The sequence below is a fragment of the Grammomys surdaster genome, unplaced genomic scaffold (genome assembly GCF_004785775.1).
Source record: "Grammomys surdaster isolate TR1022 unplaced genomic scaffold, NIH_TR_1.0 352, whole genome shotgun sequence".
Taxonomy (NCBI): Eukaryota; Metazoa; Chordata; class Mammalia; order Rodentia; family Muridae; genus Grammomys; species Grammomys surdaster.
This window is the reverse complement of record NW_021604771.1, coordinates 612,733-628,713: the sequence shown is the minus strand read 5'-3', so window position 1 is coordinate 628,713 and position 15,981 is coordinate 612,733. Positions and strand designations below refer to the sequence as shown.

The window sequence follows — 15,981 nt, the reverse complement described above, 5'->3', positions numbered from 1 at the left end:
CTCTCCCTCTCCCTCTCCCTCTCCCTCTCCCTCCCCTGTGTGTATGTGGCGTCTCTTGAGGTATCTCAGTACAGCTATCATATGATCCAGTGAAGGAGAAATCAGGGTCCTCTCATGAAGTCCTTAATTTCATTAATAAAAGAATTAAGAAGGGCCTAGAGAGATGGCTCAACCATTAAGAGCACTGACTGTTCTTCCAGAGGTCCTGAGTTCAATTCCCAGCAACGACACAGTGGCTCACAAACACCAATAATGGGATCTGATGCCCTCTTCTGGTGTTCATGAACCCTCATGTACATACAATACATAAATAAATAAACCTTTGAAATAAATAAATATGTAAAATAGCCAATCTTTAGAAAAGGAGAAGAAGAAGAGGAGGAGGAGGAGGAGGAGGAGGAGGAGGAGGAGAAGAAGAAGAAGAAGAAGAAGAAGAAGAAGAAGAAGAAGAAGAAGAAGAAGAAGAAAAGACTCAGATGGAAACTCAAGGACAATTTATTAGAGCTTAAAGAGAAAATCCCAGAGCAGGCAAGCTGTAAAGTTCACAGTTGTCAGGAGGAGGGGGAGGGGATGGGGGATGGAAAAGATGAACTGGAAATTCAGTCACAAGACAGCAGGCAGCCAAGCCACACAGCAGGGAGAGGAACTTTACAAACAGCATGGACCCCAAAGCCACCGTGCGGGAGTTAAGAGCATATTCAGGCTCTGGCTAGAATCTGATGAGAAAAGAAGAAAGGAAAAATAGTTAGTTACTCCTTTCTGAGGAAACACATAGACCCAGCTCAACCTAAGACTCCAGCAGTGGGCGAGAATTCTGGGAAGGAAAAATATATTAACTTAAGGTGAACTACCCTTTTTAGTGAAAGTCCCTGTAGGAGAGCCAGTGCCCAAGCCCTGCCTCCAGACTGCTCTAACAACCATGAAGGCCATTTCCAGCCCATAATGATGCCAGCAGCCAAGCTCTGTCCTACAGAGGGGGAAAAAAAAAAAGAAAGGCTAGTGAATCCCATGAACTGCAGACCGTGTTAGAAAGCCCTGACCTCCCATCCAAGAAGCTCTACATGAAGCCTGCTTCCTGCCCAGCTCTTTGCTGCTTCTCACCTGAGCAGATGCAGCCACACCCTCTTTTGTCTTTCCCAATAAATCTCTTGTGTGAGGTTTGTTGTATAGTGTGACTTTGTGGTATTTCTTGGTGCCTGGCTTCCGGATAGCAGAACTGCAACACTTATATCAGGGGAACCTTTCCCTCAGAGCTGTTAACACTTACACCTAGGTCCTAGGGGTGGTTGCTTAGGGAGGCATGTCTCCACTTCCAGATAGAGTCTATTCTTTACAAATCTTGGTGGGTGGGGGAAGGCTGGAATTCCTTGGTCCCGAGTTGCTGGAAGTGCACACTCAGGTCTTCCCAGAGTCGAATGAAAAGCTCAGACGCCAAGGGCCAGCCAGGGGTCACCACTGCTGTAGCTAGTACAGCATTCTTAGTACAGCAGCCAAGAGAAACATCCACCAACCAGCTCCTCTGTTTCCAAGTCATGTCCAGCCTGAGCACACACAGCTTGCAGCTTGGGGATGCTCCAACAGGGGGCGCTGATATCTATACTGACATTCCGAGATCCAGCTCAAGGTTTCAGGCCCTCTTTTCTCCTGTCCCATTTTGTGTGAGAATCTCCAGTGATTTCCTTCCCTGCGCTTCTCCCCTCACCCTCCTGTGTAATCTGAGGTCTCTCTAGTTTTAGTTCAGACAATTGATCTTGGTCTTCAAATACCACACGGAAAATTCCAGAAATAAAGCATTCACCTTAATTTACATACCATTCTGAACAGTATGAAATAGTATGCATCCACTGCTTGGTTAGAAAACAAATCCTGTGTCTAATGTATCCATGCTGTATATGCTATGTGCCCCCTCCTCAGCTCAGTAATCACTTAGGCAATCTCAGTTACCAGAAAGACTGTCCCAGTACCATAGTGCGTGTGTTCTAGGAAACCTTATTTTACCTGCTGAGAGTGGTGACTGGTATAAAAAGGCAAACTCATTTGGAAGGCTTTGTCTGAAAAGAACAGTGCATCTGTCTCTTCAAGGGCATCTCCAACACCTTGGTGTCTCACCAAGGTGAGAGAGAAAAGCCTGGAAAATTAGGTAATACGTAGCAGGGCAGGTTTCCCCATAGAAAGTTTCTATTGCTGTGAACAGACACTATGACCATGGCAACTCTTATAAAGGAGAACATTTAATTGGGGCTGGCTTCCAGGTTCAGAGTTTTAGTCTGGTATCATCTTAGCAGGAAACATGGTAGCATGCAGGCAGACATGGTGCTGGAAGAGCTCAGAGTTCTGCATTCGGATCAGTAGGTAGCAGGAAGTGAACTGGCTTGAGCTTCTGAGACCTTGAAGCCCACCCCCTAGTGATACACTTCCTCTAATGAAGCCACACCTCCTTCAAGGCCACACCTCCTAATAGTGTCACTCCCTATGGGCCTATGGGGGCCATTTTGTTTCAAACCACTACAAAGTGGACCATGCATGAAGCTATGGAAGTGAAGTCTAAGTTGTGACAGAAACTTGAGGATGTTAGAGAAACCAAGTATGTAGAACATTTGGTAAAGAAAATTGTGTGAAGAACCAGCCTCCACTGAGGCCATGTATGCTGCACCAAAGCCCACAGGATGTCATGTGCCTTGCTGTGGCCAGTGGAAGTACAGATCTAAAGTTTACCCTGCTGGGTTTGGGGTGATATTTTTTTCTTTTTACTATCTTTCCACTCCACCTCCATTTTGGAATGGGAATTGAAAGGTCAACATAAACCCCATTTGTCTCCGTTTAAGAACCAGGACTGACTTTGAAAAGAAGGCCATAGGCACCAGCGCCAGGAACAGGCCATAAGCCCCAGAAATAAGGTAATAAAACCCCCTCCCAAAGAACAGCCTTGGGAGAAACACAAAAATTGAGAAATATTTTATCTCAGAATGGGCCATCTGCGCTGGGCAGCCCTATCTCATCCCATGGTTAAAAGTTCATGGCATAGGAATGCAGACCATTGACCATATGTGACTCCCTAGCACACGCCAATGAAATTTTAATTGCTTAATCCTTCTAGTCAGTCCCCCTGGTTTTCTATAAGAAGGCCTGTGCATCTCTGTCTCGGGTCACCATTTTGAAAAATTGTTTACACCCTCCCCCCATGCTGGTTGTTTCTGCAGAATAAATGCTCTTTGTCTTTGCATACTATCAGAGTCTGGGGTCTTCCTTCAGCGATTTTCAGACCCTTATAGAGTGTTTATTGTGTCATTGTATATCAGAACCATGGAACTTTCTTTTTGACTGTGCAAGGCCTCATAGCTAAGGGGCTGCCTTGAATCTCAGGAAAGACTTGGAACTCAAATAATAGACTTACTTTTATTTTCTGTGTATGGGTGTTTTGCCCACACTTATGTCTGTACCTGTGTACCTGGTGTCTATGGAGGGCAGAAGAGGGCATCAGGTTCTGTGGAACTCGAGTTAGAGACAGTTGTGAGCCACCATTGTGGATTCTAGGAATCAAAGCCAGGTTCTCTGAATCTCTCTCTCTCTCACACACACACACACACTAACACATAAAATTAAAAAAATGTAAATTACATTTACCTACTTTGTGCCTGTGTACATGCATGTGTTTGCCACACAGCATAGGTACGGATTAGAGGACAATCTGAGGGAGTTGCTCTCTCCTTCCACCATATACGTATTGTAAATGTAATTCTTATTTTCCAGATGTTATTGTCGTCTCCGATGCTTACTGTTGAATAGACTCACCCTTCCTAGCTCTTTCTGAATTCTGGCTGGCTGGTTCAACTCAGCTGCTCTGGCCCACGCCCCTCTCCAAGCTGACGGATTCTTTCTGCTTCTGACGGAATTGCTCTGCTTGACCTCCAACTCTAGACATCTGTTCTAACTTGGTTTCTTTTCATTCTCTGGCTCATTCTGTCTTCACCTGCAGCCTGTTTCTGTAAGACTATCTCTATAAAAACTTCCTCTGAACTCCACTGACTCAACAGAACTGACTGCCTACAACTCAGATCTCTGCATACCTCTATCTCTGGAGTGCTGGGATCAAAGGAGTGCCCCGCCATGCCTGGTCCTAAGCTTTTCTTTACCTGAAACTTGCTCTATTCCAGGCTGGCTTGAACTCAAAGGGATCTGCTGCCTCTGTCTCCTGGGATTAAAGGCTAAAGTCAGATCTGTGTTCCGATCAGAATAGCCATGTTGCTGGATTAAAGTTCCTCTACAGATATGACTTGAACTCCAGCATCTGACTGGGCAGCAAGCATCCGTATCTGCTGAGCCATCTTACCAGCCCTCTGCATGATTTTTTTTTTTTTAGTTAACACCACTAACTTAGGGCTGGAGTGATGGCTTGACAGTTAAGAACAACTGCTAGTTCTATAGAGGACTGGGCTTTGATTCCTTGGGATCACATCAGACAGTTCACAACTGCCCTGAAACTCTAGCTCCAGAGGATCTGACACGCTCTTTTGGCTTCCTCGGGCACCAGGCACACATGTGGTGCACAGACATGCATGTGTGCACTCACACATACAGAGAAAGTAAAAATAACTAGATCTTAAGAAAAAAAAAATCTTAAAGAATCCCCTCTCCTTACCCAGGAATCAAGGGAGTGGCTTTCTTAGCAACCCCTTGGGATGTAACCTGAGAGGAACCAACATGGGCCTACGTAGCTGGTGCTAAGACAACTAATTGGTTACTGTTCCCCTAGGAGCCTGTACCTATGCTTGAGTGTATCTTATTTTCCACCCACTCTCCCTTGAGAAGCTCACATCTACACTTGGATGTGTCTTTCTTCTGAGACCCTTTCGTAAACCTTGTGCTTAAACCTGTATTAAAATATCTTTCCAATAAACTCACCAAATCTGCTTCATATACTGATAGTTGTGGAACTGCTTAGACCCCCGAGCCAAGTTTCCTGTTTGACCTAAGTCGAGGTCCCTAAAAATCTAGGGGAACACTCCTTAGGCTGCTGACAATGGTGATGTGGAGCTCTGTGTCTCCTGTCTACTGACAAAAAGAACCTGGTTATCACGGATTTTTCCAGCAAGAGGTAGGCTGAGATGGGTTAGAGATCAAAGGGACTTTGGTTAAAGGCAAAGAATAGACTGTATTAGCCCATTGTGGAGGTGCATCCCAGCACTTGGGAGACAGAGGCAGCAAAGATTAGGACGTCAAGACTAAGGTGGCGCTGGTGGGTGTGTCTGGGGGAGATCCACAGTTCCAGAGTGTTTGGCTGGTAGTATTGGCTTTGAACTTGTGGGTTTCTGGAGTGTCTCAAGGCACTGGGGCTGTCGTTAAGTGTCTGTGTGCATAGAGCAGTTGCACCAGTAACTAGGAGGCAGAAGCTGGAGCACTGGCTGATCTCACTACAACGCACAGGCCAGCGCCCCCCACGAAAAACAACCAACCAAAGTCAAAACTATCGCAAGGGAGTATGAAGTGCACGCCTGTAATCCCAGCTCTGGGGAGGTAGAGGCACGGGGATTAAGAATTCAAGGCTAGCCCGGGCTACATGAGCCTACATGACCCCATTGCGTCAAAAAAACAAAAACAAACCCAAAAAGAACCTATCCAAAAGTCTCGGCACAGGCTCAGAAAGCAGGCAGCAGGGGGGGGGGGGGGATGAAAAGCAGGCTTGAAGGGGCAGCTCAGACCCCCGAGACCCCGGCCACGCAGGAAGGTTGTGTGCCTCAGTTTCCCGTGTTTGACGAACTCCTTTCCAGCACCAGGGAACAGGAACTGAGTGTACAGCGCACGCCTGCGGCTTGGACCCCCCAAGATTCCGCATCTGGCGAACTCCAGCAGTGGGTGGGGCCGGGCTGGGCGCGTCGCGTTGCGTCATGACGCACGACGGCGGCGGCGGGGTTTGTGTGCGCGAGAGGCCGCCGATAAAGGTTGAGTGCCTCGCGCCGGGGGCCGTGGGGAGGGAGCGCGCCCCCGCCCCCTCCCGGGCCGCGGGTCCCGCAGCGCTGTGCCGGGCCCCGCTTCCCGTCAGCCCCCGCGGGAAGGCCCTGGGGTTCTCCTTGATCCCCCTCCCCGACCGGGGCCACAGGTGAGAGACCGGAGGGCGCGGTGGGGGAAGGGCCGGAGGGCGGAGTCGTTTGGAAAACGGCGAGCGGGAAACCGGAAGGGGTACCTTAAAGGGAAGGTCGCTCTTTCGCCTCCGATATTTATCTGTTAGGCCGGCTCCGCCCTCTTAAAGGGTAAGGGCAGTGTGTTTCGCTGCATTTTTTTGCAAAGCCTCCTGCCCCTTTCCCCCTCCCCTTTCTCTTAAAAGGAGGACTATTTCCTTCAAACCGGGTGATAGTGTCCCAAACATTGAACGAAAAGTTTCGTAATTCTGCTGGTCCCTAGAATATCTGAACAAAGTGACCTTTTCCCCCCTAGATACAATCTCACGTAGCTCATGATGCCCTCAGACTCGCTGTATAGCTGAGATGACCTTGAATTTTTGATCCTCCTGCCTTCATCTACATGCTGGGATTACAGGCCTGCCTGTGCCACCACGCCCAGTTCTGTGGTGTACTGTGAATAGAGCTTCATGCATGCCAGTCATTAACTCCTAACAACTGAGCTACATCCCAAATCCAGAGAGCTTCCTCGTTAAGCCCCGCCTTTTAAAGGGGACTCTCACTGCTAAATGGGTCCCTGTTCCGTTGGGCCTCTTGTGTTAAAAGATGTGTCGTCAGAGGCACAGGCAGTTTCTGAAGCTCATTTGTCACCTACATTGCAAAGGAACACCAGCCCTTTAAAAAACAAATCCTTCATAGCCTATTGCCCCTGAAAAAGGAAGTGCTTTGTAACCTGTCAAAAGGGGGTGCGTATCTCTGTTCACTCGAACTGTATTTCTTGAGCATGCACTCAGCTGATGTTTTAGTAGGTCCTGGGATGCATCAGTGTACGAGGCAGAGGTTCCCTGTTTGGATGATGTGAACATTAACAGAATAAAACAAGCAGCAAGAGAGCTATATGTTGATGGAACCGTCCCAGGACACTGTCACTGCTGTGCTGACTTCAGGATTTACTAGGGAAGGGTCAGGCTAGCACTGTTTTTGTTACCAATGGCATCCATCTCGTTGAGGTCAGGAATCCTGCTAAACACCCAACAATGTATTAGCTAGCCCCTCTGACAAAGAATGGCCCACTTCCAAATCCCTGTGCTGATGAGGTTGAGAAATCCTGGCTAGGGTGGTGGTGATGCACGCCTTTGGGCCCTACCCTCAGGAGGCAGAGGCAGAGGCCAGCCTGGTCTAGGTGGTGAGTTCCAGGACAGCCAGGGCTATGCAGAGAAACCATGCGTCAAAAAGACAAAGAGAGATCCTTGCTGTATAGTACTTAGAGGGTGAAGAGCCCCGTGAAGAAGGGAGCAAACTGAGGTATGGGAAGAGAGCAGGGAGAGCTGAAGGGATTTAAGTGAGGGAGTACCTCTGGGGTGAGTTCATTGAAGACTTGGAGGCGACAGTGTGAGTTGTGGAGGGTAGGGGTACTAGGCAGGCGCTCCGAGGTGGGGGTGGCTTTCCCTGCCTCGTTGAATAGCTAGAGGGACAGGAGGCCAGCAGGGAGGGAGAAGACTACCAGTTATGAGCAGTCAGCAGGCTTCTGTGAGGGAGTTTGTCTTCTGTTCCCATAGAGGTGTGACTGCTGTCCACGGTTACCTCAGTCTTCATCCCCCTGTCTCAGTCTCTTCTCTCACCACAGCTGGTTTATGCAGTCCTGGGGTTCAGACCTAGGGCCTTGTGTGAGTTGGACAGGCACTCCACCAACTGAGCTACCGCTCCTGTCCAGCCTTTAAGTCGTGTCATAGAGCACAGAGGGGGACAGACCTGGAGTTAGACTGTGGTTAAGTGAGGGGTGTCTCGTGCACCAAGCCTGGGGAGCAAAGGAGAGGCTTGGGGAGAGCCCCACTTTTGGAGCTTGTCTATAGATGGTGGGATCCTAGGAGAGGGTGCGGGCTCTCAGAGAGGGGCAGAGAGAAAGACAGCAGTTGTCGCCCGAACCCTAACTCTCCACCTCCAGGTCTAGAAGGATCCAGCCCAAAGGCTAAGGCGGTCAAAGCAAAGGGAGTCAGCCATCTGCAGCTAGGAGACATACGTAAAGAAAAGACTCAGCAGCAAGGAGCTGGGGTACGTGGGGACTACAGGTACCTGAAGTTCCAGAGGGAAGGGCAGGTTAATCCTCCTGACCTATAAAGGGCTGGGTGAAGTGAAACAAGGGGTCTCAGTTCTTTATGTTTGCTGCTGGGAGTGGTCCAGGAGAAAAGCAGACTGCTAGAGGATGCCATGGGAGGTCAGAGGCCATGGGAGGTCAGAGGCCATGGGAGGTCAGAGGCCATGGCACAGGGCAGCTTGGGGTGGGAACCCCTGCAGTTTTCACCTGCTGTTCTTTTTTGACTGGATCTTTGTAGAGATTCACCCTGTGCACTGTAGGGCGCTGAGGAGTACCTCTGTCCCTGCACTTGACAGACAAGCAACAGCCAGTGTCTGCAGACATCACAAGATGTCTCCTGAGTGGGAAGACGTTAGCTCAGTTGGGAACCATTGGTGCCATGCTCAGTGGCAAGGTTACTGGCTAAGGACAGGGAAAGGAGGATTTCAGTGGGGGAAGAAACTTGGGGATGAGAGAAAGTGCTGTGTGAGCTGAGATGCGTGGGGTGTGTTCTGAGTTGTGAGTATAAATGCATGCACAGGAAGGGTGTGCCAGGGAGAGTGTGTACAAGGCTGGTAGCGCTGGCAGACGTGGCATGATGGAAGGAGGCCGCAGATCCTGTAGGAACAGGATTGGGGGATCTGAGAGGGAATGAGGCAGGTGGTGGAGTGCCATGCCTGAGCTTTCCTTAAAGTGAACTTGTTTAGGGTGAAGTAGGGGGACGAGTGTTGAGGAGAGACATGATTCATCAAAACAGGCAGGAAGCAAAGCCAGAGGCTTCTTCAAGGGACTGATGACAGAAGGCAGGCCTCCTGAAGGCCAGACACTAGAGACCACCCCTTTTCGGACCTGTTTGCTTCCTAGAGGAGCTACTTTGCTGAGAAGTTTCACATCCCAGGTACCCCATACTCCTCCCTCGTGTCATTGGTAATGTGTGTTAAACCTAGGCTGTTGCAAATCCTTAACCCTAAGGAAGAGCCCCTGCAGCGTGGGCGACACAGGGGGCTGCCCCCTAGTCCTTGAAGAGCCAGCCAGTGTGAGTGATGGTGAGGCCCAGTGCTTGCTCATTCTGATCAGAATCCTTCCCCCAGGTGTGATGGCCGGCTCCCACGTGGACATGGCGCCAGCGTCCACCACAGAGGGAACTGGGGAAAAGCCAGGTCCCACTGCCCCAGCACCCACCCCTGCTGCTCAGTACGAGTGCGGGGAGTGCGGCAAGTCCTTCCGGTGGTCATCTCGGCTCCTGCACCATCAGCGCACTCACACAGGCGAACGGCCCTATAAATGCCCAGACTGCCCCAAAGCCTTCAAGGGTTCCTCAGCCCTCCTCTACCACCAGCGGGGCCATACAGGCGAGCGGCCCTACCAGTGCCCTGACTGCCCCAAAGCCTTCAAGCGTTCCTCCCTGCTGCAGATCCATCGCAGTGTGCACACGGGCCTGCGGGCCTTCACCTGCGGCCAGTGTGGTCTGGCCTTCAAGTGGTCATCCCATTACCAATACCACTTGAGACAGCACACGGGTGAGCGGCCCTACCCGTGCCCTGACTGCCCCAAGGCCTTCAAGAACTCATCCAGCTTGCGGCGCCACCGGCACGTGCACACCGGAGAACGCCCTTACACCTGTGGCATTTGTGGGAAGAGTTTTACTCAGAGTACCAATCTGCGCCAGCACCAACGCGTGCACACGGGCGAGCGCCCCTTTCGTTGCCCACTCTGTCCCAAGACCTTCACACACTCCTCCAACCTGCTGCTGCACCACCGCACCCACGGCCCTGCCCCAGGCCCCGCTCCTACCCCCGCCCCTGCCCCCGACACCACAGGGGAGACCAGCAGGGCTGACACCAAGGTTCTGGTCTCCGATGCCTACTTGCAGCCCCGCAGCCCGCCTGAGCCTCCAGCCCCGCCACCCCAGCCCCCACCCGTGGTGCCCGAGCTCTTTTTGGCTGCTGCTGAGACGACAGTGGAGCTAGTGTACCGCTGCGATGGCTGCGAGCAGGGCTTCAGCAATGAGGAGCTCCTCTTGGAGCACCAGCCATGCCCGGGTCCCACTGTGGCCACCCAGTCCGAGGATGTGCCTGCCGAGCTGCCCCAGGCTGACTCCGCTCTGCCACAGCCCCCACCTGCCACTACAGCCCCTCCTAACTTTGCTTGCCTTCCTTGCGGGAAGTCCTTCCGGACCGTGGCTGGCCTGTCCCGTCACCAGCACAGCCATGGTGCGGCCAGTGGACAGGCCTTTCGCTGTGGTAGCTGTGATGGTGCCTTCCCACAACTGGCCAGCCTGTTGGCTCACCAGCAGTGCCACGTGGAGGAGGCAGCAGCGGGACGCCCGCCTCCCCAGGCTGAGGTTGCAGAGGTCACCTGTCCCCAGGAACCTGTAGCCCCAGCCACTCCTGCTCCACCCCCTCCTCCGCCTGCCCCGGTTTCTGCAGAGCGGCCCTACAAATGTGCAGAGTGTGGCAAGGCCTTCAAGGGTTCTTCCGGGCTGCGCTACCATCTGCGGGACCACACGGGTGAGCGGCCCTACCAGTGCGGGGAGTGCGGCAAAGCCTTCAAGCGCTCCTCCCTGCTGGCCATCCACCAGCGTGTGCACACGGGCCTGCGAGCCTTCACCTGTGGCCAGTGCGGCCTCACCTTCAAGTGGTCATCCCACTACCAGTACCATCTGCGACTTCACTCGGGCGAGCGGCCCTATGCCTGCACTGAGTGTGGCAAAGCCTTCCGTAACACTTCGTGCCTGCGGCGCCACCGGCACGTGCACACTGGCGAGCGGCCCCACTCGTGTAGCGTGTGTGGCAAGAGCTTCGCACAGACCTCCAACTTGCGGCAGCACCAACGCGTGCACACGGGCGAGCGACCCTTCCGTTGCCCGCTCTGCCCCAAGACCTTCACACACTCGTCCAACCTGCTGCTGCACCAGCGCACCCATTCTGCAGAGCGCCCTTTTGCCTGTCCCATTTGTGGCCGAGGCTTTGTCATGGCCGCCTACCTGCAGCGGCATCTGAGGACGCACACCCCAGCTACCACAACTTCGGGCACCACCGGCCCTGCTGCAGCCTCACAAACCCCTGCCCCATTGGCTGCAGCTCCAGCTCCACTGGCCGCTCAAGATGTTCATGTTCTCCCCAACCTACAGGCCACACTTTCACTCGAAGTAGCTGGGGGCACAGCCCAGACTCCGCCCCCAGGCCCAGTTGCCCCCAGTTCTCAGACATTTCTCCTGGTACAGACTGCCCAGGGCCTCCAGCTGATTCCTAGCAGTGTCCAACCCCCTACCCCTCCACCACCACCGCCTCCACCCCCTAAACTCATTCTGCTGCCTCCTGCTAATGCCGGAGGTACCGGCAATGGTGCTGCAAGGCCGGGTCCACGGACTGTCGGGAAAGCTGGGCAGGGGACAGGGGTAGTGTGGCTTCCTGGCCCAGGTGGTGTGGGGATGCAAGGAGGGGGCAGTGCAGGGGCTAGCGGGGGAGGGCAGAGCCTCATTGTTCTGCAGAATGTAGGGAGTGGGGAAGCAGGACCACAGGACGTGAGTGGGGTTCAGCTTCAGCCAGCACAGGAAGTAGCTACGGTCCAACTACAGCCTGCACAGGAAGTGACTACAGTCCAGCTACAACCAGCACAGGAAGTGACTACGGTCCAGCTCCAGCCCCTGACAGGCCAAGTCTCCAGTTCTAGTGGAGGAGCTGTGACTACAGAGGCTCCAAACCTGCTGGTGGTTCAGAGTGGAGCAGCTGAAGAGTTGCTGACCGGCCCTGGTCCTGGAGAAGTGGGAGACAGCGAGGGCAGCGCTGGTATGGTCCAGGATGTCCTGTTTGAGACACTGCAGACAGACGAGGGGCTGCAGAGTGTGCTGGTGCTGAGTGGAGCGGATGGCGAGCAGACCAGGCTCTGTGTGCAGGAGGTGGAAACACTTTCCCCTGGACTGACAGAGCCAGCTCCCACTGGCCCGTCAGGACCGAAGCTCCTCATCATTCGTAGCGCCCCAGCTACTGATCTGCTAGAAAATAGCAGCGTTGCAGGAGGTACCACAACACTGCAGCTCCTGGCCCCACCAGCACCTGGCCCGGTTTCTACCCCTGTGGGGATGCCCGTAGCTCCCCCGTCCCAGATGGTACAAGTGGTCCCCGCAGTGGCTGGACCAGGGGTCATGGCTCCCCAAAACTTGCCCTCCATTCAGATTGTGCAGACTCTGCCTGCAGTCCAATTGGTACACACGTTTTGAAGAGACCCATTAGTACCTCTGTCATAGAACCCCTCTTGAGCCCCCCCCCCGCCGCAATTAACTGTTCTCCTCAGCTGGGCTGGGGTCAGCCCCAGAGTCAAGGGGGCTGCTGGCTGGACTTGCTAATAAAGACCCAGAATCTCTTCTTGGTTTTGATTTCATGGGGGTGGGGGGATAGTCATGGGCATAGCTCCTGCTTCAGACCTAGAAGTCTTCATTGTTGTTTCCTGGCTCTGAGATGACTCGCTTTGTACTTGGAGGGCTAAATGCTTCTCCGGGGTGGGGCCCAGCTCCCCCATCCTTTAAACTGTTAGGACTTTTTACTAGGCCGGGGAGGGGGTACACTTGCGGAGGTCAGAAAGACGACTTAGTGTCAGCCACATGGGTTTCCGTTTGGCAAGCTCTCTTACTCCCCGAGCTATTTCTCTAGTCCTTTCTCATTCTTTGTATGTGTTCGTGTGTCGCTTACTTATAGTAGAGAGGGCTGGGGATCGAATTCAGGATTCTCCACTTCTAGACTATAAACCACCCTTACCTTTACCTCACCTGGAAGGTAGGTAGAGGGATATTAATCCAAACGATACCCCAGGTGTCACACGGGTTGAGATAAAGGACCCTGCGGACCGGAATGCTCAGTGCTGCCCCCATCCCTTCCCTCAAAGACCCAAGCGCCAATGAGATTAGGTTCACAAGCAACGCCTCCTCGTCCTGATGCTCAGGTCGCTTAGCAACGAACCGGCAAGAAAGGAGCTGTGCTAATCCTCTCAGGCAGGCCGGGTAAGAAACCCTCTCTGTCCCCCACTCCCATCCCCCCTTCTCCATGGTTCTCCCACCGGCCTCCAGCAGGTCACAGCTCTTCCCTCGTCCTCGCAGCTCCCTTCATTAGTCCCAACCCCTGCCCCATAGTGGGGGAAGCTTGGCAACAGTTGCTAAGGCGTCGGTCCCGCCTCCAGTCGGGAGTGTGGACGTCACTTCCGGCGGTGACCCCCCCCCCGGACCCCCCCCCCCCCTTACTGTCAAGGGATTCGAGCAACCCCGTGGAGGTGCCTTGCAGGGCCCCGTTCTTGCTACGCGGGGTGGGACCACTTCGGGAGACTGCTGGAGATGGGGAGGGAGGGAGTTTATAGACAGATCGCTGAATGCCTTTCCCGGAGTGGGGGACGATTCAGGGAGATTTTAAGGAGCCCCCACTGGATATGGAGGCACCTGGCCTGCCACTGTGACAGTCCTCTTTGGCGATGCTCTGGCGCCCTTGGTGATCTGGGAAATGCTGCAGCCCATCTCTCCCAGGGCTCTTAGGACTCAGGTGCCCACCTAACAACAACCTAACTTGTTTTCAGCAGGTGTACGCCAGCTCCCTTCTGGGGGGCCGGCCTGGGGGCTACCATGGCCCCCAACCACCTGTCAGTGCGGGAAATGAGGGAAGATGAGAAGCCCCTGGTGCTGGAGATGCTGAAGGTGAGAGGCCGGCAGGGGCACCAGTGAGCATGCGCAGCTCCTTAGGGCCATTCAAAGTGGGTTCCACCAGCCCCGCCCACCTGCCTGAGCTCCGGGGGTCTTCGAAGGGGGGGGAATATCTTCGCCTCAGCTGTTTTTAATTGGTCTCTTTTCTCTAGTGACTTCTCCCTACTTACACCTCAGCTGCCATTTTTTAAAAAGCAGTTGGAAGGGTGTGGGGGCTGCTGTTCACGTGTCCTGACCTCCGTTCAGCCCCACTTACCAGTCCCAAAATGAGGGATGCTCTCACACACACCCTCCAGAGCCTCCAGCGAGGAGCCCATGTCTTCACTTTGCCTATCCTGATCAGTCTTCTTTGGTGCTTTACACTAGCACGCCATCCGGCCTCAGGCCCTAATTCAATTCATTTCGTTCAGGCAAACAGCATTCATTCACTGCCCTTAACACCCAATGGGCCAGACTGGGGCTACCCCGTCAGCCAGCTTCTCTTTCACTTGGGAATCCTTCCTCGGGAGTTCCAATGTGATGAATGGCTGAGCCCCTACCCCTACCCACAGGCTGGTGTAAAAGACACGGAAAACCGTGTGGCCCTCCACGCTCTGACACGTCCTCCAGCCCTCCTCCTCCTGGCTGCAGCAAGCAGCGGACTGCGCTTCATCCTGGCCTCCTTCGCCCTGGCCCTCCTGCTGCCTGTGTTTCTAGCTGTAGCCGCTGTGAAGCTGGGTCTGCGAGCCCGATGGGGCTCTCTGCCTCCACCAGGCGGCCTGGGAGGGCCCTGGGTGGCTGTCCGTGGTTCCGGCGATGTGTGTGGAGTCCTGGCTCTGGCCCCTGGTGCCAACTTAGGGGACGGAGCCCGAGTCACCCGCCTCTCTGTCTCTCGATGGCACCGTCGCAGGGGCGTGGGCAGGAGGCTGCTGGCCTTTGCTGAGGCCCGAGCCCGAGCATGGGCTGGGAGTATGGGGGAGCCTCAGGCCCGGCTCGTGGTCCCAGTGGCTGTAGCCGCTTGGGGAGTGGCAGGGTTATTGGAGGCCTGTGGCTACCAGGCAGAGGGAGGCTGGGGCTGCATGGGCTATCTGCTGGTTAGGGAATTCAGAAAAGACCTGTGATTAGAGACCATGTCCACTGGGTAGATGGGCAGAGAACCAGTACCTAAAGAACACCTACTGTGTGCACGGCACTTTACAACCCCTCCCTCAGTGTCTACCTGGTCTGCTGGGCTGATAGTGAGGCACCGAGGTTGATGGACTTACATACCCACTGTGAACCTGACAGATGCAAAGGGGACTCTAAACTCAAGTAGAACAATTCCCTTCTCGGTCTTGTGGGACCACTAGAAGTTACCCTATCCACTCCTTGGCCCCACCCCAACCCTCCAGTCTGTATGCACTGAAAAACTTCTGGTTCTGGATCTATGAAGCCCCTGCTGCGAGTATTTGAGGTCTGGAAGGGAGATTTGGGAAGAGAGAAAGACTCCAGGAGTTAGAGTCTGTGACAGGGAACTCCCAAAGGGGACAGATCTTCTGGGAGTGGGTGGGGCTGGGAGCACAGTGTCTCCAAACCCATCTGGTTTTTTATGCTGTTTGTTAATAAACCCTGAAACTTCTGTGTGCCTGTCTCCTCTCTGATGCATTTTCCAGCTGCTGTCTCCAGACTCCCTCCTTCTGTCTGGCTCCTCCTCTCCAAAGTTGACATTAATTGCTAGGGAAGTTGGGGGGGGGTGCACTGTGCTGGGAAAAGGAGAAGCAGTGAGCTCACAGCGGCAGCCCAGGCTCTGCCAGGCCTTCTGAGTCATGCTCCCCATTACCAAAGTTTTTCCCTCACAGCTGCCTGATGTGTGGGGTGTGTATGTGTGTGTGTGTGTTTGTGTGTTTGCGCGTACACCCCCTCCAGACCAAATGAAGCCTTGACCCCTCCGTCTCCCTATCCTCTATACCTTTGTTCTGGGAACTGGTAAGTTCAGACACTCCTTCCTCAAATAGGCACTGGAAGCTTCCCATCCAGATTTACCACAGTGGGTGTCAAATGGAGAGAGGAGTTTTTCAGTTTCTTCTCTTGATCTAGGAAGTCTCTCCTAGTGTCTGGCTTCAGGCCCTCTTGCTACTGCAGGATTG

At 53.6% G+C, this 15,981-nt stretch overlaps 2 protein-coding genes across 2 annotated transcripts; both read left to right on the top strand.

Annotated features, from left to right (window-relative positions):
- Positions 1-6,053: 6,053 nt before the first annotated feature.
- Positions 6,054-12,555, top strand: Znf628 (zinc finger protein 628). Its single transcript, XM_028779447.1, has 2 exons — positions 6,054-6,097; positions 9,282-12,555. Exon 2 carries the CDS (start codon positions 9,287-9,289, stop codon positions 12,410-12,412), a length of 3,126 nt encoding a protein of 1,041 aa, XP_028635280.1. The 5' UTR covers positions 6,054-6,097; positions 9,282-9,286; the 3' UTR covers positions 12,413-12,555.
- A 619-nt stretch (positions 12,556-13,174) lies between these two features.
- Nat14 (N-acetyltransferase 14 (putative)) lies at positions 13,175-15,352 on the top strand. The gene is made up of 3 exons (XM_028779473.1): positions 13,175-13,189; positions 13,756-13,870; positions 14,428-15,352. The coding sequence occupies exons 2-3, from the start codon at positions 13,799-13,801 to the stop codon at positions 14,974-14,976; spliced, it is 621 nt and encodes a 206-aa protein (XP_028635306.1). The 5' UTR covers positions 13,175-13,189; positions 13,756-13,798; the 3' UTR covers positions 14,977-15,352.
- Positions 15,353-15,981: the final 629 nt, after the last annotated feature.